This window comes from Schistocerca gregaria, chromosome X, assembly GCF_023897955.1.
Source record: "Schistocerca gregaria isolate iqSchGreg1 chromosome X, iqSchGreg1.2, whole genome shotgun sequence".
NCBI classification, from domain to species: domain Eukaryota; kingdom Metazoa; phylum Arthropoda; class Insecta; order Orthoptera; family Acrididae; genus Schistocerca; species Schistocerca gregaria.
In genome coordinates, this window is record NC_064931.1 from 421,983,645 (window position 1) to 422,008,934 (window position 25,290).

Consider the following 25,290-nt stretch of genomic DNA (forward strand, 5'->3'; position numbering starts at 1 on the left):
GAAGTTATTAAGAAGACTCTCATTTAAAAATCAACTCTTTGATGACGAGCCATTTAGAAGAATTTTGAACCCGAAGATCAGACATTTATGTCATTATTAAAAATTTTACTGGGACATTTGTGTGATATATCTTAAGTGCAACACGTGGAAAAAAGATAAACATCATATGCAAAAGCTTAGCTTCTCTTGCAGCTTATTAACCTTAGAGACCAATATTATATGTGAAAGATTTGCTTTTATTGTATCAACACTATGTATATTAATTTAAACTATTAACTTCCCATGTGTTGTTCATGCTAGTCAATGATGATGTTGCTGTTGGCTGACTACATCAAGTGTCCTATGCTTTGAATATCTGCTGCCATCGGCTGGTGAGATCACTCGATTTCAATGATTCGGAAAGTAACATGCAGTGTTTGCTGGAATTCCAATGTATACTTTCGTAATACAAAATGCTGCCCATCAAAGATATTTCCAAAATGTGTCTTTTTCCCTGACTTCTGTTTTCTAAAGTGCCAGGAAATTCTACCCTGTGTATAAACCATAACCGTTCAAAAGATTGATAAGGGAAAATAGGCTGTCACTTAACCCGGAAAACGCATGTTTTCACCTAGGACAAAGTATTTTTAACTGGGAAATCCAGGAAAAATCTAGGAATTTTTTTTTCCTTGTCCACGTATACACTCTGACTGAGTTATTATGTAAAAACGCTCAACAGCTGGAGATGTCAATTGTCCACCATACAGAAATGCCTGTGCCAAACATGACAATCTCCTTGTCTCCATTATCAATAGATGAAATATTTTTCATGGCAGGAGTGGTACCAATTGCAGCAATTCAACCTCAACTGTTGTGGCATCTAAAGAGGCCCAGAGACCTAGATTGGTTCCCTGTACAACAGAAGTAGATCACCTAGGTGTTACAAAATTTTTAATGTTTCAGTATAAGTGAAACAATGAACTACAGAAGATTGATATTCTAGACTTGAACATTATCAGTCCCTTTCTATCGGACATATTTATACTCACCTTACAAGCTATACTATGGATGTATGGCTCCATTCAGTGTGGTCCACACTACAAGCACTATAAATTCCTGAATAGAAGATTATTTTTTACAGTCTGCCAGTAACATAATTCATAGTGAAAGAAGTGCAGTAACTTCCTGGTCATTCATTAATTCACCAACTAGTGAATACAACTCAGTTGCAGAGCCTTACAATTTGCTGCCAATAGCAGACAGGTGTCACATTTACCAGTCCAAAACATTTCCCACCAACACAACATAGATCACTGACAACTTCATTCTTACAAATGAAACACTGTTCAGCCATTTTTTTGCAATAATGTATTTTACATAAATGCTCACTTAAAATCCGCTAATAGGTACTTACAGAAAACTTTATGAATATGTGTTCATGGAAGGTATATTGTCTGCTAATGTTAGAGAGCTGGTCAGGAAATATTGAGGAGTCTGTCCATAAACTGAAAAATGAGCTGTGCTGTTGGTGGGGGAGGTTTTCTTTCCCAGGAGAATGATACAGCTGCTGTGTAGAATGACTAAGAAACAGTTTCCCTCTAGCAGTATACAACAGTTTGCAGGAACTTAACTAGAAACTGTCCATATGTGTTTCTTGCATTAGTATTATTAATAATTTATATCTGTATTCCATGTGGTGTTAATGCATTTTCTGGAAAATAAACACTCCCAAGATTATGTGCACACTATGTCACCAGTGATTCATAAGGTGTTTTGTGGAGGGTTGGTATAACTTTGTGAAATGCCCTGTGATTGCTTCTTCTGGAACAGTGGGATATATGGAGTGGGGATCTAACTGAAGGGCATGAGCACAGCTTGGTGACCTACCTTCACTCATGCTTCTACCCTCCATGCCCCGTTACCTGATTACACCCCCAGAAAACAATTTATTCCATAATATGGCTCTACTGTGTTTAGACATGGCACACACACTAAATATTTGTTCTTAACCAATAAACATTGTTATACCATAAAAATACTATTTTCAATAGTCTGTGATTTTTCCATCTGATGCAATGCAGAAACTAATAGTCATAGAGAAAAAGTAATGGGACCTTTTTATAGGAAATTTAATGTAGTTTAATTTTCTAGAGTAAAACATTTTTTCTAAATGCCACTTTTTTCAAGTTATTCAAGAAAAATCTAAATAAGTGACCTTTAAAGATCCCCCCCAACATAGACCCCAAACTCACTCCACACTAGTCAGGTTTTTAGTATGTTGTTCATGGCACTCCCTCCTATCACTGTACAAAAATTTATGGCTTCATTGATTGAGCTGTTAGACACTGTCCTTTTCCTGGAATTTCAAGTTTTTTGTGCATGAAACATGAGTCACACAGAAATGTGCAGAACAGTTTTTGAGTTAGGTCTCTGCATTTTGGACAAACTACTCTCACTGATTTTAAAAATTCTCCTTCATTTTTTGTAGGTCTAAAGAAATGTTTGCCTTTACATTGTCTGTAAACAGATCTGTATGCTGCAGCTAATATGTAGGTTTTTCATCTTCTTCTTCTCATTTAAATACAGGTAACTGGAAGCTCTAACATCTTTAATGTTTTCATACAATACTGTAAGCAAACTTGCAAAGTAAGCACACAAAATACACTATCCAATAAAGCAGAATCGCAACAGTTAGAGTCTCAAATGATAGTGCTGCTCATAGTTCATAGGCACACCACATGTCCTATGCCACCTGTGATAATGTGCAGCTGTGTTAACATTCAGGGAGACAGGGCACTTCTTTTCTTTTACTAACTATAGTATGTGTCTGTAAGTGGTTTTGATGCTAGTGTTTACTGTGCCCCTGAGACCATACATTCCTTAAGAACAGCAATTGTTTGGCTACATTGTTTTTTTTTGTCTCTTGTGGTGTAGATGACAGTCAATTGACTCACTGATTAAGTGAACCATAGTATTGGATTATCTTCATAACAGGCAGTTGGTTTCACAGCTGCAGGGCTGAGTACAATGTTACTCTTAATTGGAGCTTCCTGATTTTGCTGAATTTGTCGTTTGTATCATAACAATTGTTGTCAATGTATTTTATGCTGTGTGGAAGTCCCAAATAATTATATAAAATATGCATGCTCTGAAAACCTCACATTTATAAGAATCTCTGTGTGTGTTGGAACATATTAATTTTCCAGAAAGCTTTCAGTGCCTGCTGTCATGAACCTAAACAGGGTGTACATTAAGTCAGGGAACACTTTCAATTATTTATTGCACAAGAACCAAACAATCTACAGAATCATACATACTTTATTTTGAAGAGAAATGTTTTTTTTTTTATTTATATATATATATATATATATATATATATATATATTTTTTTTTTTTTTTTTTTTTTTGCCCCCATGTATACCATCACACCGTAGTTTGGTAATTTGCTGATAGTCAGCAGTAGTTGTAAACAGGATGAGTTCAGATGTAGAGTGAGCTTCGAATGCATTGGAGTTTGACAAAAATATTTGTGCTACAGCTGTTCAACAAATGTTTAGAACCAAGTATGGGAGGAAGCCACCAACAAGGACGGCCATTTACCACTGGCACAACAAATTTGCTACGACAGGTTGTTTGTGCCCGGCTGAAGAGAAGCGGACATCCCATTGTGAATGAAATGAATGTGGAGAACGTACAAGAGACATTCATAAGGAGTCCAAAGAAATCAGTGCATCGTGCGTCCTGTGGCTCCAGTGACAGTGTGGGAAGTCCTGTGACAGAAGCTGTCTATGAAACCCATCAAATTGGACTGTTACAGAAGGGGACAGCTGTTTCATGAAATGGCCCCCCTGATCACCAATCTCACTCTGTGTGACTTTTTTCTGTGGGGACACATTGAAGATCTGGTGTATGTACCGCCTCTACCACATGATGTAGCAGAGCTCCACGAGGGAATACGAGAAGCTACTGCCACAGTCAGTGATGCCCTGGTGGGATGGGTATGGAAAGAATTTGATTACCATATTGATATCTGCCAAGTCACTCATGTTTCACATATCAAATGTTTGTAAAAAAAACTTACAGAGTTTCTCTTCAAAATGCAATATGTATGACATCTGTACAATCTTTTAGTTCATGTGCAATAAATAATTGAAAGTGTTCCTAGACTTTATGTACACCCTGTATATGCAAAGCCTTTTCTAGCATCATCAGTCATGGAGAAAATTGTTACCAAGTTATGGAAACCACAACACAAACCTTATACAAACAACACTGTATATCAGCCAAGTATAAAATTAGATCCATTCAACCATGTAAATGAAACTGTTCATAGGTATTATTAATGTAGGTTAGAATATTAGTTCACAATAATTAATTATATTATATAAGTACTGGCTAAGCGTGCAAAAGCAATTTAGAATTTCTGTTTCCATAACTGTGTTTGCTGCCTGCTACATTTATTTTGGAAGGTACTTGCCAAACTTTTCTGATACAGAGCCAATATGGAAAACAAATGGATATACTGGAACATCTGCTATGAAAAGATGTGAAGCGCCTCCTCACGCATGCACAAACACACACACACACATACACACACACACACACACACACACACATACATACACACACACACTGTACAGTGTACCCTCTGTGTGTGTGTGTGTGTGTGTGTGTGTGTGTGTGTGTTTTGCATGGATGAAACTTTGAAATTTGATTAACAATGTTGAACGCCTTTATATGTCAATAAGTTTAACACTTTCACTTCTTATTTAAAGCTTGTAGTAGTGTAACTTGGTAACTTGCATCTTCTCAAACCTACTTATGTAGGTTCTTCTGGAATGCTGTGAATATCAAACAGCTTTCAGAGATTTGAAGTAATGCCCATTAATGTTTTGTTTTGCTTCTGATGAAAAACAAATCACATAGTCTTGTGACTGAGCTGTAGAATGGGTGAGGGAGTATATTAATTTGGTGCTAATATTAGCTTGATAATAAATATGTTTTTTTGATAGAGTTTGATTCACTACAGATGTGCCTTTAAGCATTTCTCATTTTCAAGTCTGACTGTTGTGATGTGTCCATTTCCATTGAAGAAATTTCTTATATTTCTCTTGATCAGCTCGCTACTCCTCTTCTCTTCATAGGATTAGTCAGGCTAATGGTGTTCCATATCCATGACAGGTCCTTTGCCTCAAGTCTCACTTATTTCTTTCAATTTTTTTCATACTTAATATTGTTTTTAAACTGCTGGTATTAAATCTACCAAGCATCAAACAACAAGATTCAAAATGCAGTAACTTCCATTGTAGTATATTTGCAGTGGTGTTTATGAATTTAATATCTTGTTAAGATATCAGCTTTTACAAAATATAATAGAGATTGTTATAAATAGAGACTGGTTTATATGCATTATAAAAACCTTAAAATATGCTTGAAAAATGCTCAAAAAATACATGAAAAGTGTTGAAATATGCTAGATCAAATAATAAAAAAAAACATGGTAATTACTGTGTGTATTATATCTCAAAATTGAACCTGTGTATATCAATTACAAGGAAGAGCACTGCCCCACAGAAAATTGGTACATTTAGAATACTGATATCTTTCTCTGAATGCTTTCTGCTAGAGGTTAGGAACTGGGCCTTTCTGAGAATATTTTCTAAAAATTTGCAAAATGGGAACAATATCGTGTTTCAAGAATTGTTCCTTCTTTGCTATTATTGTCAGTAACAATCAGATGCAATGCAAGTGATTCACAGCAAAATATTCTATATGTACAGGAACAACTTCAAGATATATCACATGCAGGGGGCATGCTCAAAAACTCTGTAGTATTTTATTTAAAAAACAACATACATTCATAAAAGTTTTTGAACAACTTTAACTTTTAATGAATACTATTGGACCAAAGCATCACTTACAATTTATTTTACATTTTTCTGTGATTGTAAACATAAACATCCAAGTACTGTTCCAAATGTTTGGTAGTAATTTTGTGTCTTTGATAACTCAAAACGTTTTTGTAAGCAGAAAGAGACCATTCTACATCAACTGAGGAAACTGGGCAATCTCTGAATCTGGGTGCTATGTTGGTACTCATTGTTTCTGGTAAAAGTTCACCCCTCCCATTAATAAAACTATCAATTTGGCACAAGGTTTCAAAGCCTGGGTTATTGTTTAAAATGTTTTCAAACTTTTCTTTAAGTTTTCTTGGAAATACTTCCAGCACTCAGGAGTTCACTAGAATAATTTTATTCTTTAACTGGATGGATTCATTCAATACCAACATTTGAGTTTCAAGCTTTTTAGTACTTACAGGTGTATGGGAAAAATTAGGGCTAATCACAGCAATGTCTTTTTTAATACTGAAATCGTTAAAAGCCTACTTGCAATGGCCAACTGCTAAAGCGTCTGCACTATCGGAGTCCCTCTAATGGCCTCAAAATGTTCATTGTAAAAAAACACAGCTTTGACCTACGTACCCCAATGAGTTACCACTGGTTTAGGAGGTAACGGCACATTTGGTAGTTCTTCTTTGTAGGTTTTCATGTGAACAGGAGCCTTTAGGAACACTTTCTTTGAGGATGAAATCAGTTTATTTACATTCACAAACTTTGTACAATCTTCTTCAGCAAGGTGATATACTCACATGAATCAGATTGGGACAAAATACTCTGAGGGATTTTCCTGCTTTGATCATATAGGAAGCAGCATCTGAAATAAACACAAACACCCTTTCATCTGCAGAAGATTCTGGAACTTTTTTTCTAATACTCTCATTCACAAATCTGGCAATCATAGAATGATTTAGTTTTTCTAGTTCTTTGCAGGCCTTTGAATAGGAAGAAGAAGGCTCTTCTTTTAAAGCACCAACAATTTAATTTGCAATGTAGTGGCCACAAGTATCTGTGGTTTTGTCAACTGAAGCCCAGATAATGCTCTCCTGGAGTTCATGTCATATTTCTTCCAGAACATTTACATAAATTGTTGGTACATAAAGTTTACACAGTGTTGATTCATCTGGTATATTGTGATTTAACCCTTGAGCAGGCATGTCTGTGTATAAAGTGTGTCAACCAAAAATAAAATGATTTTGTGTGGCTTCATTTTTGTTTCACAACTGCAAACCTATACCTATTCCTTCAGTATTGCTTCAGGTAACACAGCGATAAATTGTATTGTCATATCTTCAAGTGAGCAGCAGTAATATAAAATACAAAGCGAGCTAGGCAAGAAAAAATTTACAATCACTTCAAAAAAACTACCTCAGTATTGAACTACCAACATAATCCCACATTGAGGCAGTTGTCTACGAGATAGTTAGTGATTGAATACACAGCTGACCGAGATATGGTGCAACTGCACTGTTTAATGCTTCAAATGCGTCATTACTGTCTCATTAACACCTGTCACAGACAACAGAAAATTATAGTGAAAATGTATTTCATTATTTTTTAATAAAACAGTATTTCAGCTCATATTATGTAAGTTTATGTTCTCCTTGTTTAAATAAACTAAGATTAAACTGTGATTTTGATCATACCTGACCTACCTTGGTAACATAAGGAAATCTATTCATTTCATGTGAACAAAGTGTGCTGTGCGCCCTCTCGTGTTATTAACAATGGCACATCCGCTCTAGGATTAAGCAATACTTATGCAGGAAGCCTTTGCAGACATGGTTTGTAAATTTGTGTAGAGGAATATTGCTTGCAATGAATGTTTCACATAGATCCATGTTAAACCAACCTTTTTTGGTTACCTTTGGACAAGTCCCTACTACTGCAACTTTCTGTGGTCCTTTCTTCTCCATTGCTGTAATATGAAGACTTATCTTGACATGCTGGTCTACTTGAAACTTTTTTTTGCATGAAACATTTTTATCAGGAACTCAATGATATAAAATAATTCCATCATACATAAATGTTCCAGAATAATCAGATAGCCATGAAATGACATTTCTTTTTTTGGGCAGCATGGTGCACAACACATTACACACTACAAGTTGTGAACACGTTTAACTGTATACAAGTAAATGGAAGCTAAACTGAAAAATTGGACATGTATCTAAATGCTTGTGTTGTTGAATTTAATTGCTGCTGACATGTACAGTATCACAGCAGAGCGGATTAACCGGTGGCACAGGCACAGGAGCATTGACTCTGTCTGCCTGTTCCTGTTCCTCTTCTGTAACGACTTCACTAGGCAGTGGCTTCTGTTTTAGTAACTGCACACTGTCCTAGGTCACAGTCAATCTGTGAGACATCAAAACTAGATCAGGCTAGAGACTGCCTGTCTAAATTTTTAAAATATTGTAAACATAGAGCAACAATGTACATCATCATTAGTTTTTAGTTAAAATGTGCAATAACTAGTGAAAGGGAGCCAAATATCCAAATGCATAAGCAACATGCAAATTCATATAATCTGGTCTCTAGTTATAAGTAGAAAACTGTGCCACATTTACCAATTAGTGAACTGTGTGTGCTGTACAGTCGTTATCCAAACACAGTATTTTTTCCAGTAGTTGCTGGGTGCTCTGGCCAATGTAATCATCAAAAGAACTTCTTCATATATGGACTCCTTAAACCACTGGAAGACCTGTCTCATGGAAAACAAGTTACAAATGCAATCATTGAAAACAATGAGATACACTCAGACCCACCTTCATTTTCTAAAAGTAATCATTTGGAAATATTTTCACTTCATGGCCGACAGTGACTGAATGCTACACAGAGCACAGCAATGAAGTCGTTTGCAGTTTTTTCGTAAATCATACAAAAGCAATTAATACTTGCACAATTAATTTTGTTAGTTACTAATTTCCTGCTTATTAAAACATACGCTAAGCATAGCAGGTACTGTTGATTAATAGCTTAAACATTTGTTATCAATTGTTGTTAATTTGTTCCACAGGAATAGTACATCATGGCACTATTTCGGTGGTAATGTGTAGTTTGACTTGTTCTACCTCCCTGGTGGCTCTCTTCTACAATGGCATCTATGAGAAACAATGTGTGAATGAATTAATAGCTAAAATTGAAAGTAGTAAATGTTTTGGGTGTCTATTGGTGGTGATTTGTGGTGAGGTACATGTTTCATCCTCATTACCAAGCTCCGGACATTAATTATTGTAATTTCTTGCATATCAGTAGGCCTGTACTGTCTATGAGGCAGGTGAATGCTTAAACTGAATGTTTAATTTTGTTAATTTTGTTTGAAACCTGTAGATCCCTTAAGTATTTTTATTAATATAAATGTTGTGTGTATATAATGTATTGCAGAATAAGAAAAGGAAGACAAGTAAAGCAGCAACAAGGAAGCAAAACCTTACTAAAAAACCATCACAAAAGAGACTGAACAGCACCAAGGGTTCAAGAAAACAGAGGTGAGATGCCATGATCTTGATAATATTTTGTAAGCACTTTCAGAATGTGATGAAAGATGAACATTCTGTGCTGCATTGAATTTTATGATTTGCAAGTCTATCAATTTGTAGGTACACTCACTGTAATATGGGCTTAACAGTTATTAACCCACTGTACCATCATTAGCAAGGAATTAGTAACTATGTCATGATTGGAACAATACCTGTAATATGCACTAATCTAAAATGACGAAACAACACAAATTCAAGACTTTACTGGTCTCATAAAATATTCTAAAATGATTTATCTACATCTACATACATAATCCATTTTCCATGTGTGGTGGAGAGCATCCTGTACCACTTATAGTCACTTACCTCCCCTTCTACATCTACATCGACATCCATACTCCGCAAGCCACCTGACGGTGTGTGGTGGAGGGTACCCTGAGTACCTTTATCGGTTCTCCCTTCTATTCCAGTCTCGTATTGTACGTGGAAAGAAGGATTGTTGGTATGCTTCTGTGTGGGCTCTAATCTCTCTAATTTTATCCTCATGGTCTCTTCACAAGATATATGTAGGAGGGAGCAATATACTGCTTGACTCTTCGGTGAAGGTATGTTCTTTAAACTTTCACAAAAGCCCGTACCGAGCTACTGAGCGTCTCTCCTGCAGAGCCTTCCACTGGAGTTTATCTATCATCTCCGTAACGCTTTCGCGATTACTAAATGATCCTGTAACGAAGCACGCTGCTCTCCGTTGGATCTTCTCTATCTCTTCTATCAACCATATCTGGTGCGGATCTCACACTGCTGAGCAGTATTCAAGCAGTGGGCGAACAAGTGTACTGTAACCTATTTCCTTTGTTGTCAGATTGCATTTCCTTACAGTTCTTCCAATGAATCTCAGTCTGGCATCTGCTTTACCGACGATCAACTTTACATGATAATTCCATTTTAAATCACTCCTAATGCGTACTCCCAGATAATTTATGGAATTAACTGCTTCCAGTTGCTGACCTGCTATCTTGTAGCTAAATGATAAGGGACCTATCTTTCTATGTATTTGCATCACATTACACTTGTCTACATTGAGATTCAATTGCCATTCCTTGCACCATGCGTCAATTCGCTGCAGATCCTCCTGCATTTCAGTACAATTTTCCATTGTTGCAACCTCTCGATACACCACAGCATTATCTGCAAAAAGCCTCAGTAAACTTCCGATGTCATCCACCAGGTCATTTATGTATATTGTGAATAGCCACGGTCCTATGACACTCCCCTGTGGCACACCTGAAATCACTCTTACTTCGGAATACTTCTCTCCATTGAGAATGACATGCTGCTTTCTGTTATCTAGGAACTCCTCAATCCAATCACAAAATTGATCTGATAGTCCGTATGCTCTTGCTTTTTTCATTAAACGACTGTGGGGAACTGTGTCAAACGCCTTGCAGAAGTCAAGAAACACGGCATCTACCTGTGAACCCGTGTCTAAGGCCCTCTGAGTCTCGTGGACAAATAGCGCGAGCTGGGTTTCACACGACCGTCTTTTTCGGAACCCATGCTGTTTCCTACAGGGTAGATTTCTAGGCTCCAGAAAAGACATTATACTCGAATATAATACGTGTTCCAAAATTCTACAACTGATCGACGTTAGGTCTATAGTTCTGCACATCTGTTCGACGTCCCTTCTTGAAAACGGGGATTACCTGTGCCCTTTTCCATTCCTATGGAATGCTTCGCTCTTCTAGAGACCTACGGTACACCGCTGCAAGAAGGGGGGCAAGTTCCTTCGCGTACTCTGTGTAAAATCGAACTTGTATCCCATCAGGACCAGTGGCCTTTCCTCTTTGGAGCAATTTTAATTGTTTCTCTATCCCTCTGTCATCTATTTCGATATCTACCATTTTGTCAACTGTGCGGCAATCTAGAGAAGGAAGCACAGTGCAGTCTTCCTCTGTAAAACAGCTTTGGAAGAAGACATTTAGTATTTCGGCCTTTAGTCTGTCATCCTCTGTTTCAGTACCATTTTGGTCACAGAGTGTCTGGACATTTTGTTTTGATCCACCTACCGCTTTGACATAGGACCAAAATTTCTTAGGATTTTTTGCCAAGTCACTACATAGTACTTTACTTTTGAATTCATTGAAAGCCTCTCGCATAGCCCTCCTCACACTACATTTTGCTTCGCGTAATTTTTGTTTGTCTGCAAGGCTTTGGCTATGTTTATGTTTGCTGTGAAGTTCCCTTTGCTTCCGCAGCAGTTTTCTACCTCTGTTGTTGTACCACGGTGGCTCTTTCCCATCTCTTATGATCTTGCTTGGCACATACTCATCTAACACATATTGTACGATGGTTTTGAACTTTGTCCACTGATCCTCAATACTATATGTACTTGAGACAAGACTTTTGTGTTGAGCCGTCAGGTACTCTGTAATCTGCTTTTTGTCACTTTTGCTAAACAGAAAAATCTTCCTACCTTTTTTAATATTTCTATTTGGCTGAAATCATCATTGCAGTAACCGCTTTATGATCGCTGATTCCCTGTTCTGCATTAACTGATTCAAATAGTTCGGTTCTGTTTGTCACCAGAAGGTCTAATATGTTATCGCCGCGAGTCGGTTCTCTGTTTAACTGCTCAAGGTAGTTTTCAGATAAAGCACTTAAAAATATTTCACTGGATTCTTTGTCCCTGCCCCCAGTTATGAACGTTTGAGTCTCCCAGTCTATATCCGACAAATTAAAATCTCCACCCAGAACTATAACATGGTGGGGAAATCTACTCGAAATATTTTCTAAATTATTCTTCAGGTGCTGAGCCACAACAGCTGCTGAGCCCGGGGGCCTATAGAGACATCCAATGACCATGTTTGAGCCTGCTTTAACCGTGACCTTCACCCAAATCATTTAACAATTCGAATCTCCGTCAATTTCCTTCGATATTATTGCACTTCTAATCGCTATAAACACGCCTCCCCCTCACAAATAGAGCAGGAAAAATGATGGTCTTAATGAGTCCATACAAGCTCTAATTTCTCTTACGTTGTTTTTGTGGTTTATACCCAAAATGTACATTGGTACCGGTAGAATCATTCTGCAATCAACGTCAAATTCTCTTAGTAGTGTTCCTCTTTTGCCTTACCTCCATTTGAGTTCCTGAACCATCTCCATTACGTTTTCATATTGTTCGAACCTACCAGTATCAAATCTAGCAGCCCTCCACTGAATAACTTTCATGTTTTCCTTTAAGTCAACCTGGTGTGTATCCCAAACACCTGAGCAATACTCAAGAATGGGTCACCCTAGTGCCCTATATGTGGTCTTCTTTACAGGTGAACCACATTTTCCTAAGACTCTCCCAGCGAATCAAAGTTGACCACTTAACTTCCCTGCTACAATCCTTACATGTTCATTCCAATTCATGTTACAGCTAGATATTTAACTGTATTATGTAGGGGACTGCAGCTTCTTGTGCATGTGAATGAGAATATACATCACTTAACTGTAAATAATGCTTTACTTATTTTTCCAGTTGATAACACAGGTATTACTTATTATAGAGACACAAATCTTGAAATTGTTAGTCTCTCACTAGTGAACTGGAAACTGAGGTGTGAGAAACAACTGTAGAAAAGCTAATAATTGTGTAAAAACTAAAATGATAAAACAAGTAAGAACCAGTTAGATTGGAGAATAAACCATAATAGAAACAAATACCACACCAAGCTAAAGTCCTCCATAGAAGTGACTACCACATCTATTTACATTATAGGACCAACCCTGATGACATCTTTCTTCATTATACATACTGACTGAAATTTAGGCATTGTTAATTCCTATGTTAGATGTTAAACTTCAACAAGAAGTTATTGTGGAATTTATTCTTACTATTTTTCTTCGTGGAAAATATTAGTTTGAACTGAGCTATTTTTCTTGAATCAGATCCAATGGAGAAGTCCATATTCTTGTCTGAGAGATGTTATTGCACTTTACATTATTGGGAAACTGCATGTCTACCTTCACAAATGTCCTACAATGTTCTTGGCAATCAGCTTAAAGCTTTCACATGGATACCTTCCAGTTCTTCTCCAGCTTCATGAATAACCTTTTGCCTATTATGTCATCCCTTACTATGACTGTGTATGCTGCTCCCAGGTAAAGGAGATTAAAAAAGTGGTCACCATACATGCCTCACATTATTGCATAATTAAGTAATGTACAATCTACTTGTTTAATTTATTAAAAAACTAATTACATTTTCCCTCTCATAAAAAACCACCTTTCATCTGAAAATATTAAAAACTCATCAACTGTTTTTAAATAAACATTGAATTACAGAGTGTTCTGTGGTTAAAGAGAATGCACTGTGAGCATGAAGATTCCAAATTAGCACAGCTTATAAAACAGTTGGCTAGCCATGCTTCAAGCAGTGTGATGAAAGCGTTCTGTACTCCAGAGAAATTAATAGGAATATGAGTTTTAGCATACCTTAAAAAAGCTGAAGAAAATATAGAAAATATTGGCTTAAGGAATTTATAGAATAATATGGTTATGGAAATGAGGTACAAAGAAACAAGTAGATGTATGATTAAAGCAAAGTTGTATGAATTTTGAGTAACATTTGTGTATAATGAGAAGGAAATATGGAAGAGTATCAGTAACATGGAAAAGAATGAATCACCACTGTGCAATGTAAATGTGGAGTGCAGTAAAAGAAAAGCCAACATTTGGAATACAGTACTAACATAAAACAGAGACATAATTTATGCCAATTGCTACAATGGTAGCTGTCACAATCAAATGAAACTAGAATGAAAGCAAAGAAACAATTGGACACTGTACACAAGAAACCTCAAAATTAATTTAGGGTGTAAAAGAGAAACACACTTTACTCATAGCAGGTAAGAAATGTCGCACTGAAATCATTATATGAGTATTGGGTGATGAAAGTTTGGTAATAATTTAAAATGAAATGTGAACATCTACTAGCAAATAAATGACAGCAAATAGAAAACAGGATAAATGGTTTGATGATTCAGTAGAAGGACAGCATCTCGGGTTTAAAGCATATGTAAACCTGTAGAAAGCCAAAGAAGAAATAATTATAAACAGAAAGAATCAGACACATACTCTCCAGGCATCTGCTGGCAAAGTACTGTGACAAAGAGAATTTTTTTTTTTTTTACCTGAGAGTGAAATACTGTGCTTATAGAACAAAAGTGCACTCATTTTTATACATGCTACCCATCACATCATTTATCCCTTGAGTATCTTTCATCCCATAACAATGATTTAGGATAATCTGCTAAATACCTTTGCATGGCTACCATTCTATAATCATTGGAGTGTTCATTAGATTATCAGCAGAATGGGTATTCAAAGAAATTCCCAATTTTATAGTTTCCATAGAACCTTTGTAGGTCCTGATGAAAGGTGGCTTTTTTCCTTTTGCAATCCAGTGCCCTTTCTACACTGTTTTTCACACAGTTAATCTGGATCAAAGAGACTAGCATGATATTCTTCACCTTTTGTTTTACATTGTGAAACCGGATCAGTAGGAAGAAACTGTATTGTGGGGGAAAAACAAATTTGTAAATAGATGTGTGCTTCAGCCCACTACTTAGGTTAACAGTTTCTTTGTGGCAAAGAAGTTTTGGCTCTGTATTTTATCTGTAGTAAAACCAAATGCACGGTCTTGGAATGTTGTTCATGTGAATCCCCTTCATGACAAGTTATCTGAAAATGAGAGTAGTATGCTACTATAGAATCAATAGTTTATCCTCTTGTATAAAAGTATTTTGCAGAAAAATTTAACATTTCTTGGTACTGTTCTGCATCTAACAATATAATAAAAGCAAAATATACTTAGTGCCAATAACAGCCCTGTGTTGTATTGATTTTTTTTTCTTTAATGGATGCAATGCATCAATCTACACTAATAATAAATTAACCAGCTAAACATAATTACTCACAGATCTGATTTTAACACACTTCCATAGTCATAAATACACAGATGGATTTTAAAAAATCCCAACACCAGGAAATAATTACCGTAGAATAATGAAACTTCTGGAATGCATTTGTCTATGTAATATATTTAACTGATTAATGTGGCAACTCACAGGTCAATGTAAGTGCAAGAAAAGCCATCAGAAATGTGAAATACTAGTATTGTATTGTATGAAAACTGGGGACCTAGAAACAACGGAGTGGCTCTGTCCCCGCTGCAGCCGCAGTGGTCCACAACTGCTGCAGTCCACTTCACCCCTCCGCCGCCCCACACAGAAGCCAGGGTTACTGTATGGTTCAGCCCCTGGTGGACCCCCCCCCACCAGAGAATATCGCACACCAGACGAGGTTGTGCATGATGCAGGAGTCCCATATGTGCTTGATTGGAGACAGATCTAATATGAATGAGCAGGCCAGGGCAACATGTTGACACTCTGTAGGACATGTTGGGGTGCAACAACAGTGTGTGTGTGTGTGTGTTATCCTGTAGGAAAAGATCCCTTAGAGTACTGTTTATGAATGGCAGCACAACAGGTTGAATCACCAGATTGATGTACAGATTTGCAGACAAGGTGCAAGGGATAAATATGAAAGTGCTCCTACTTTCATGCGAGAACACACTCAAGATCATAACTTGAGGTGTAAGTCCACTGTGCGTAGAGGACAGACAGGCTGGTGGCAGGTGCTACCTGGCCTCCTTCCAGCCAACACCAAGCCACCACTGGCATTAAGGCAGAAATTGCTTGCATCAGATAACACAACAGACCTCCACTTTGCCCTCAAATGAGCTCTTTCTTGACATCACTAAAGTCACAAACAGCGGTGACTTGGTGTGAAGGTGATGTACACTCTAGGGCACCTGGCTCAGAGTTATCCTTGAAGTAACTGATTTGTAACAGTTTGCTGTGTCACTTTGGTGCAAACTGATGCTCAAATTGCTGCTGCAGACACCATACAATGTGCCACAGTCATATGCAGAATGTGACAGTCTTCTCTCTTGGTAGTGCCATGTAGTTGTCTGAAGCCTGGTCTCCTTACAACCATACATTCCCATGACCACTGCTGTGAGCAATCACGTACAGGGCTGCTTTCCTGCCAAGTCTTTCTGCTATATTGCAGAAGGAACATCCAGCTTCTCATAGCCTTATTACTTGACTTTGTTCAAATTCAGTGACATCATAAAGAGATTCTTCACTAACATTGACTCACTACATCCAATTTTATAGGCAGCTAATACTCATAACCATTACAATCCTACTCTTATGCAACTTGGGTAAAATTTCAACAGACATTATCTTTCAGATGTAGAAGCAGACCTACCAATTTTTCTTTATCTCTTTGTGTTAAGATTTATTTCTGTCAGTATGTTATGTTTTAAAGTAAAACAAAGTAAATACTGTTTTTGCTCAAAAACATAGTCACAATAGTATTTTTACTCTTGTGCAACATTGACTGTAATATTGTATTTTTGATGCTAGATCATCGTTCTCAAGAAATGGAGTGACTTTGGTGGCAAGCAGTTCAATAAATCAGCCTCCAACACAGGGATTAGCATCAAATGTCATAAACAATGAGACACAACCACATCATGACATTGCTGAAATGGAACAAGTTATGTTAAATGATCACACTGTAAGTGAATAGTTGACTTTTTATTACTGTCTTTGTGAGCTGTTTAAGAAATATTCTATCAACTGGTTAATGAATAGAAATATATTTTCAGTTCTAGTGCATACAAGACATATTAGATGCTATAAACGCACACGCACACACACACACACACACACACACACACACACACACACACACACACACACACACACAGAGAGAGAGAGAGAGAGAGAGAGAGAGAGAGAGAGAGAGAGAGTTGCCATCACTGACAGCAACAGTGACAGGAACCTGGCTGAGCATTAAGACAAACTGAGGATGGATGGAGACTAGTAACGTCATTCCATACTACTTCAACTGTACACCAAAATTCATTAATTTTTGTGGCTGGTGGGTGGTACAGCACCCCAAATCAATGGTTTTCAGTCTTTGGAGGTCTGGAGAGTGTGCTGACCAGGATAACTGTCAAATGCACTGTGTATAGTGGTAGCTCAGGACACCATGAGCAATATCCATTGTTATGTAACTTTCTTGAAAGGTAATGTGATGTAGGAGTTGAATATCAAGCATAGCCACAGGCAGTGATGTTGTGTACCCAATGGCAACCCTTACCATCACACAAGTTTTATGCCCATATGTTGATATGAATGAAATGCAGTCTAGCAATTTTTCTCCACCTTGGAGCCTCAACACATGGATGTGCCCTTCGTGATGGTGTACTGTGAACCTGGACTCACTTGAAAATATAATGTGGTGCCACTCCAACAACTATTGCTGTTGTTGCAAATACCACTGGTGGTACTCCACTCACTGCTGCTGCATCAAGGGAAGCCACATCTATGATCACTGTACTGACCATATGTGGTGTTCCCAGTGAGAATACTTCTCTTGCTTTAAACAAACTCATTTCCTTTCTTCCACTAGTGCTAGTCTTGCAACTTTTGCAGGAGAGCTTCTGTGAAGTGTGGAAGGTGTGAGACTAGGTACTGGTGGAAGTAAAAGTGTGGGAATGGGTTGTCACTTGTGCTTGGGTAGCTCAGTCAGTAGAGCTCTCACCTGCAAAAGGCAAAGGTCCTGAGTTTGAGTCTCAGACCAGCACACAGTTTTAATCTGCCAAGAAGTTTCATCTCAGCGCACACTCTGGTGCAGAGTGGAAATTTCATTCTGGAAACCAATTTGCTTACTCATCATTTATTCCAGGGAAAAGCTGCACGGTCATCAACAGTATTCTGTTCTTTCGAGAACAGTTGCTGTCTTCATATATATAGTTAAAGGCTACCCAGCCATTGACCTTCATCCATGCTAATGCGCACAGGTTGCCCAAACTGTTACGGGAATCGCCAAAGCATGTGCGAGTAATGAGTGAATGGGCAAATACTTATAAGGTACATTACATATGTAGAATTGTCGACAGTTGGGAATGTGAGTCTCACGGGAAGCATGCAAGGGATAAGTTCCTGCAGTCATGCTTTTCATCTGTGTCCTCAGTGGCTCAGATAGATAGAGTGTCTGCCATGTAAGCAGGAGATCCTGGGTTTGAGTTCCGGTCGGGGCACACATTTTCAGCTGTCCACATTGAGGTATATCAACACCACCTGTCAGCAGCTGAGGGTTTCAGTTAGTCATCATTTATTCCAGGGAAAAGCTGCACGGCCATCAACAGTATTTTGTTCTTTTGAGAACAGTTACTGTCTTCATATATAATAAGCCGGAAGTCGAAAACATTTTGAATAATCATTTTTTAAATGTAGCAGAGAAAATAGGATCTAAATGTTCATTAGAAGAAGCAAGGCAGTTAATGGAAGAGGCCTTACCCACACCATTTGATACAATTGAAATTCCACCCACCTCTCCATCTGAAATTAGGAAGATAATAAACTCTCTCAAGAATAAAAGCTCACATGGGATTGATAGCATTTCCAACAGGATAATAAAAGCTTGTTCACAAGAAGTAAATGGGATTCTTAGCCACATATGTAATAGCTCTCTGAATCAGGATATTTTCCCAGATAGACTGAAGTATGCCATTGTCGTTCCACTGCATAAAAAAGGGGATATGTCTGATGTCAACAACTACCGCCCAATCTCTCTTCTGATTGCCTTATCCAAAATTCTTGAAAAAGTAATGTATTGTTGATTAGCTTCACACCTTTGTAAAAATAAAGTATTAACAAAATGCCAGTTTGGTTCCCAGAAGGGTTTTTCAATGGAAAATTTTATATATACTTTCACTAATGAAATATTAAATTTTCTTAGTAACCAGAAGTCACCCGTCGGGATTTTTCATTATCTATCAAAGGCTTTTGATTCTGTCAATCATGGAATACTTCTAGATAAGCTCAAGTATTGTGGTATGAATGGAACAGTGCTCAAATGGTTTAAATCGTACCTAACTGGAAGAGTGCAAAAAGTTGAAATAAACAGTTCACATAATATGCAAAAAACTGGTGATTTCTCAAACTGGGGAACAATCAAGAATGGGGTGCTGCAAGATTCGGTCTTGGGTCCTCTGCTGTTCTTAGTATATATTAATGGCTTGCCATTCTATATTCACAAATATGCAAAGCTGCTACTTTTTGCCGATGATACAAGTATAGCTATCACACCCGACAGACAAGAATTAACTGGTGAAAACGTAACCGATGTTTTTCAGAAAATCATTAAGCGGTTCTCTGCAAATGTGCTCTCATTAAACTTTGACAAAGCACAGTATACACAGTTCCACACCGTAAATGGAATGACCCCATTAATAAATATAGACGTCAATCAGAAATCTGTAGCTAAGGTATAATATTCGAAATTGCTAGGTGTATGCGTTGATGAGTGGTTGAGCTGGAAAATACACACTGATGATCTGCTGAAACACTTGAGTTCATCTACTTATGCTATTAGGGTCATTGTAAATTTTTCCAATATTCATCTGAGTAAATTAGCTTACCATGCCTATTTTCATTCTCTGCTTTCATATGGCATCATATTCTGGGGTAACTGATCATTGAGTAAATGAGTGTTCATTGCACAAAAGCATGTAATCAGAATAATTGCTGGGGCTCATTCAAGATCATCCTGCAGACACTTATTTAAAGAGCTACAAAACTTCACTGTAGCCTCACAATATATATATTCACTTATGAAATTTGTTATTAACAATCCGAACAAATTCAAAAGTGATATCGGTGTACATGGCTACAACACTAGGAGAAAGGATGATCTTCACTACTCAAAGTTAAATCTAACTTTGGCTCAGAAGGGGGTAAATTATGCTGCTACAAAAGTCTTTGGTCACATACCTAATATCATCAAAAGTCTGAGAGATAGCCATATACCATTTAAAAGGAAATTAAAAGAATTTCTTAATGGCAACTCCATCTACTCATTAGATGAATTTTGGAATATAGTAAGTGGGTAATTTCTCAACCTCTAAAAATAAATAAATAAATAAATAATTATTGAGTGTCATGTAATATCTTGTATAGACACCTTTTATTAACCTGACATGTTCCACATCATTACGAAGTGTCGTATTCATTCTCTATGGTACAAGTACTAATCTAACCTAATCTAACCTTCTTTTGTCCTGACACATCAGAGGGATAGCAAATTGCATATCTAGGAATCTGTTTGCTTTTATAGTTTACTTCTTCAGTTTCTCTTGCTAGGATGGTTAGAATATGTACATGCTGTGTACAGATGCAGAAGGAACTGTCCACAGTTCACAAACAGTTGAATGTTCTGTTGGCTATGGTCAGTCACATTCATGCTGCAGATTCAGAGTGTAGTGGTGGCAAAGAATCTGGCTCATCACATGGGACACCACAGGTGTCACTTGTTTTACCCTCTTCCTAGTTTACCTGACATGGTGGATCCAACCTCACAGCAGGATGAGTGGCAGGTGGTAACATGCTAGCATCACTCGAGGTGGAGGCCAGCATGGAGATTGGCCATCTGGCTTTGCCCATTCACCTTGGCCACTCCTTCAGGAGGGAAATGTTCTTGCAAGTGACAAAAATATTGTCTGTATTGAGGTTGAAGTTGAATGTTGCAATGACATCATCTGGTCACATATAACAGGTCTAAGTGAAACAAAGTTAATTGTTGAATGTTTTTAACAGCCACTCACCTGCTGTGACAGTTCTAGAGTTATTCAAAGAAAGTCTATGGTCAGCAGTGTGGAAATATCCAGATCATGAAATACTAGATGAAAGCAACTTTAAACTACCGAGTATAGGCTGGGATGTATATAGATTCATTGCAAGGGGTACAGACAGACAGTCATCGAAAATACTTCTGAAGGCGTTTTCTGAAAACTTTCTTGAGCAGACAGCTTGGCAGCCCACATGCAGTGGAAATATCTTAGATCTTGCTGCTAACAATATGCCAGACCTTATTGACAATGACAGTATAGAAAAGGTGATTAGCAACCATAATGACATTATAGCAACTGTGATTATGGAAGTTCAGAAATCAATCAAGAATGCTAGGAGACTGTTTCTGCTAGATAGAGCATTAAGCAGTTGCTGGCATCTCACTTAGATGGTGAACTGATATCACTTAGTTCCAGCAAATTGAATGTAGAGGAATTAGAGGCAAAGTTTAAGCAGGTGCGGTTTGGCAAATTATGTACCTACTAAGAGGGTAAAGGGTAGAAAAGACCCACCAAGGTTTAATAATGAAATTAGGAAGATGCTGAGGAAGCAGAGGCTGTTACACTCTCGGTTCAAAAGAGAATGCACAACTGATGACAGGTAAAGGTTATTAGTGATTTGTTCATCTGTGAAGAGATTTTTGTGCAAAGCATACAACAACTACAGTTGAAGATAGCAAAATAATAGCTGAAGCTTTAAATTTCTCATTTAAGAAATCATTCACAGAGGAGAATCATACGAACATAACATTATTACCACATCACACAGACTCCTATATGGATGACATAATAATAAGCATTCCTCGTGTAGAGTAACAACAAAAGGATTTGAAAGAAAATAAGTCACAGGTCCAGAAGGAGCCCAGTTTAGTTTACCAAAGGGTATTCTATGGCACTGGCCCCTTACTTAGCTTACATTTATTGTGAATCTCTCACTCAGCACAAAGTCCTAAATCAATGGAAAAAAGTGCAGGTGATTCCAGTATATAAGGAGGGAAAAGAACAAACCCACAAAACCACAGAGTGATATCCGTGACTTCAGTTTGCTACAGAATCCTTAAACATATTCTCCATTTGAATATAATAAACTTTCTTAAGACCTATGTCCATTAATCAGCATGTTTTTAGAAAGCATCACTCATGCGAAAGTCATCTTGCCCTTTTGTCACATTATGTACTGTGAAATATGGATGAAGGGCAATAAGATGATTTCATATTTCTAGATTTTCAGAAAGCATTTGACATGGTACCCCATTCTGGGCTGTTAACAAAGGATTGAGCATATGAAATAAGTTCACAGATGTGTGAGTGGCTTGAATACTTCTAAGTAAAAGAACCTGGTATATGGTCCTCAACGGTGAATGTTTGTCAGAGACATGGGTACGTCATGAGTGCCCCAAGGACGTGTATAGGACCACTGTTGTTCTCTATATACGTAAATGACTTGGCAGACACTGTGGTCTGCAATCTGCAGTTCTTTTCTGATGATGCTGTGTTTTATGGTAAAGTGTCAAATTCAATGACTATAGGAAGATATAAGTGGCTTGCAAGGTGAAGGCCTCAGACACGGCCAACTGATTTGGCTCAAGTGTGCCAGTAGTGCAATTGCCGAGGTAACTGGCTGGGATAACCTGGGATCAAATCTCAAGGAAACTGTATGTTTTTTCATTTTTTTAATTGTAATTTTTGGTACCAGAATTTGTATGGATTGGAGGGTTAATAAGGTACACAACTAAACACGGAATAATAATAATAACAATAAGGTAGGCAAACTAATTTCCCAAAAGGCATGAATTAGTAAATAATTAAACTTTTAAGCTTTGTCACATGAAAGCAACTCCAATTAAGAGCACTGAGAATTCCTCATGAGGGACCACAGATAGCCAACTGCATCCATTCATCTGATTAATTGAAGAAAAGTGAGAACACATAAGTGTGACGGGAAGAAGTAAGATTTTACTTGTTTACTATTCCAAGAGGTTTGAGAAATTTATTTGCCTACCTTTTTATCATTCCTTATTGATTCACTTATCTTATTATCTCTCCTATCCCTACCAATTGAGTTAAGGAGAAATACAAACAAGAAGAATAAGATCCGCTAGGTTTCCTCAAGATTCAATTCTGGATTATCTGCTTCCCAGCCAGTTACCTTGGCCGTTATCCCCTCTCAGCAAAAGGTGTTTAGCATGTGTATACATAAGTGGCAGTTGTAAGAGCTACTTTCCTTGATTTCTAGAAAAGTATGCAATTGTGGACCCCATACCTGATGATGAGAAATGCTCTATTTACAATTATTTATCGATCTCGACAATTTTGAGTTGATGATGTCATGTGATTAGGGCCTCCCATCCGTTAGACCATTCACTGGGTGCAAGTCTTTTGATATGACACCAGTTTGGTGACTTTCACGTTGATGGAGATCAAATGATGATGATTAGGACAACACAACACCCAGTTCCTGAGCGGAGAAAATCTCTGACCCAGTTGGGAATCGAATCCGGGCCCTTAGGTTTGACATGCTGTTGCGCTGACCACTCAGCTACCGGGAGTGAACAATTTTGAGTTGACTGCTCATCATAACCTTTAGGGGCGATTTTCTCAAAAACAAGTGGGTGTTGAGCCAAAATTTCCTAGAGTGGGCAGAACTGTGACATTGCTGAATAACTGTGAGGCCATGGAATATTATCATATAGCTGCCCAAATCTGCACTGATCCCCCTTATATTTCACACTTATGGCATAAAGTCAGCCAGAAGTTGTAAACAGTGTGAAAAAAGACTTGAACATTCAAATCATTTTTTCTATTGCTCCACAGCCAAGGTCTTACGGCTTCACTGTCATATTTTCGTGTTACGGGCATTTGCATCACTGATGGAGTGATTCTGGAATTCCAGCTTCCACTGCAGTTCTCTGCTTATGGAGCTCCCTTCATGTTGTTTTGGGGCAGACAGAATTTGTGACTGAAGCATTCAGTTCTGCAGTGATTTTTGCAGCTGTCATCCTCTTATTTTTTATCACTGTCTTCTTCAATGACCATCTGTCCTGATCATTCAACACACAGTTTCATCCTTATTATGATTCAGTGGATGATGTTTTTCTACTTCCCCATGCATGCAGTATAAATAATTGATATGGTGCTTCTTGAAACACTACACACTTTGCCTACCATGGTTATGTAAGCACCCACCATACAAGCACCAACAACGAGTACAACATTGAGAATGATTTTAGGTCCTGTGACTTAATACCATAGTCATAGGATGAAAATATAATCAGTTTCTTAGGCTCCTATGCAAGCTTGTTTCTTGTATTTACATGTGTAGCCCTTCTGAGCAATCTACAGGTTGAAAACGAGGGTTTTGAATATGTAGTAATATTCCCCTGCTGCCTAAATATATTGAATACGTTTCAGAACTTGCACATTATCAGAAAAGATGTGAAATTCTTCTGTGTAGTAATATGCAGTTGCTCATTTTGCCCTAAAAACTACATGCAGTCCTACAGCATGAATCTATTTAGCAAGAAAAATTTGCAATAAGTTGAATAAGGTGTACTGCACCAAGACTTGAGCTCAGATCCCTGCATTTCAGAGGCAATATGATGCTAGGAAGAAAAAGATACCATTTGACTTCAGGCCTAGCCCAAAATTGTAATGTGTTGCAAGTGTGTCTGAAGTTATTCCCACTTTAAGCTCTAGTGGCATATTTTATCAAGAGAAAAAATCTTGACTGATGCAGAACTTCGCAGTTTTCTATGTTATTGCTATAGTCATCAAATCAAAGTCTGCTTTGATGCAGCCATCCATCATAGACTATCTTGTGCAAGTATTTTCATATTTACATAACTACTGTTCCCTATACTTATTTGAAACTTCATGTCTAGGCTTAAGTCTCCCCCTACAATAACGCCTGGTTCTTTCCAGTTCAGTTTAATACCTCTTCATTGATTGAATTACCAGTGAAATGATTACTTTCTGTGAGGTGGATTGTGGAATGTCAAAATTGTGAATAGGTAACAGAAGCTAAGAAATATGCAACGATGAATGCATAGACTCGGTCTAGATATAGTAGGGGTCAGTGATGTGGAATAGAAAGAAGATAAGAATTTCTGATTAGACAACTACATTACAATGTCAACAGCAGCAGAAAATGATCTAATGGCAGTAGAATTTGTTATGA

General features: G+C 37.5%; 1 protein-coding gene across 1 annotated transcript in view; it reads left to right on the forward strand.

The window, feature by feature from the left end:
* Nucleotides 1–23,022, forward strand: part of LOC126298112 (uncharacterized) — an 84,642-nt gene extending 61,620 nt beyond the window's left edge. The window contains exons 9-11 of the mRNA XM_049989433.1: nt 9,264–9,367; nt 16,840–16,993; nt 22,948–23,022. Of these exons, the coding sequence (XP_049845390.1) occupies nt 9,264–9,367; nt 16,840–16,993; nt 22,948–23,022 (333 nt within the window). The remainder of the gene's footprint in view (nt 1–9,263; nt 9,368–16,839; nt 16,994–22,947) is intronic.
* Nucleotides 23,023–25,290: the final 2,268 nt, after the last annotated feature.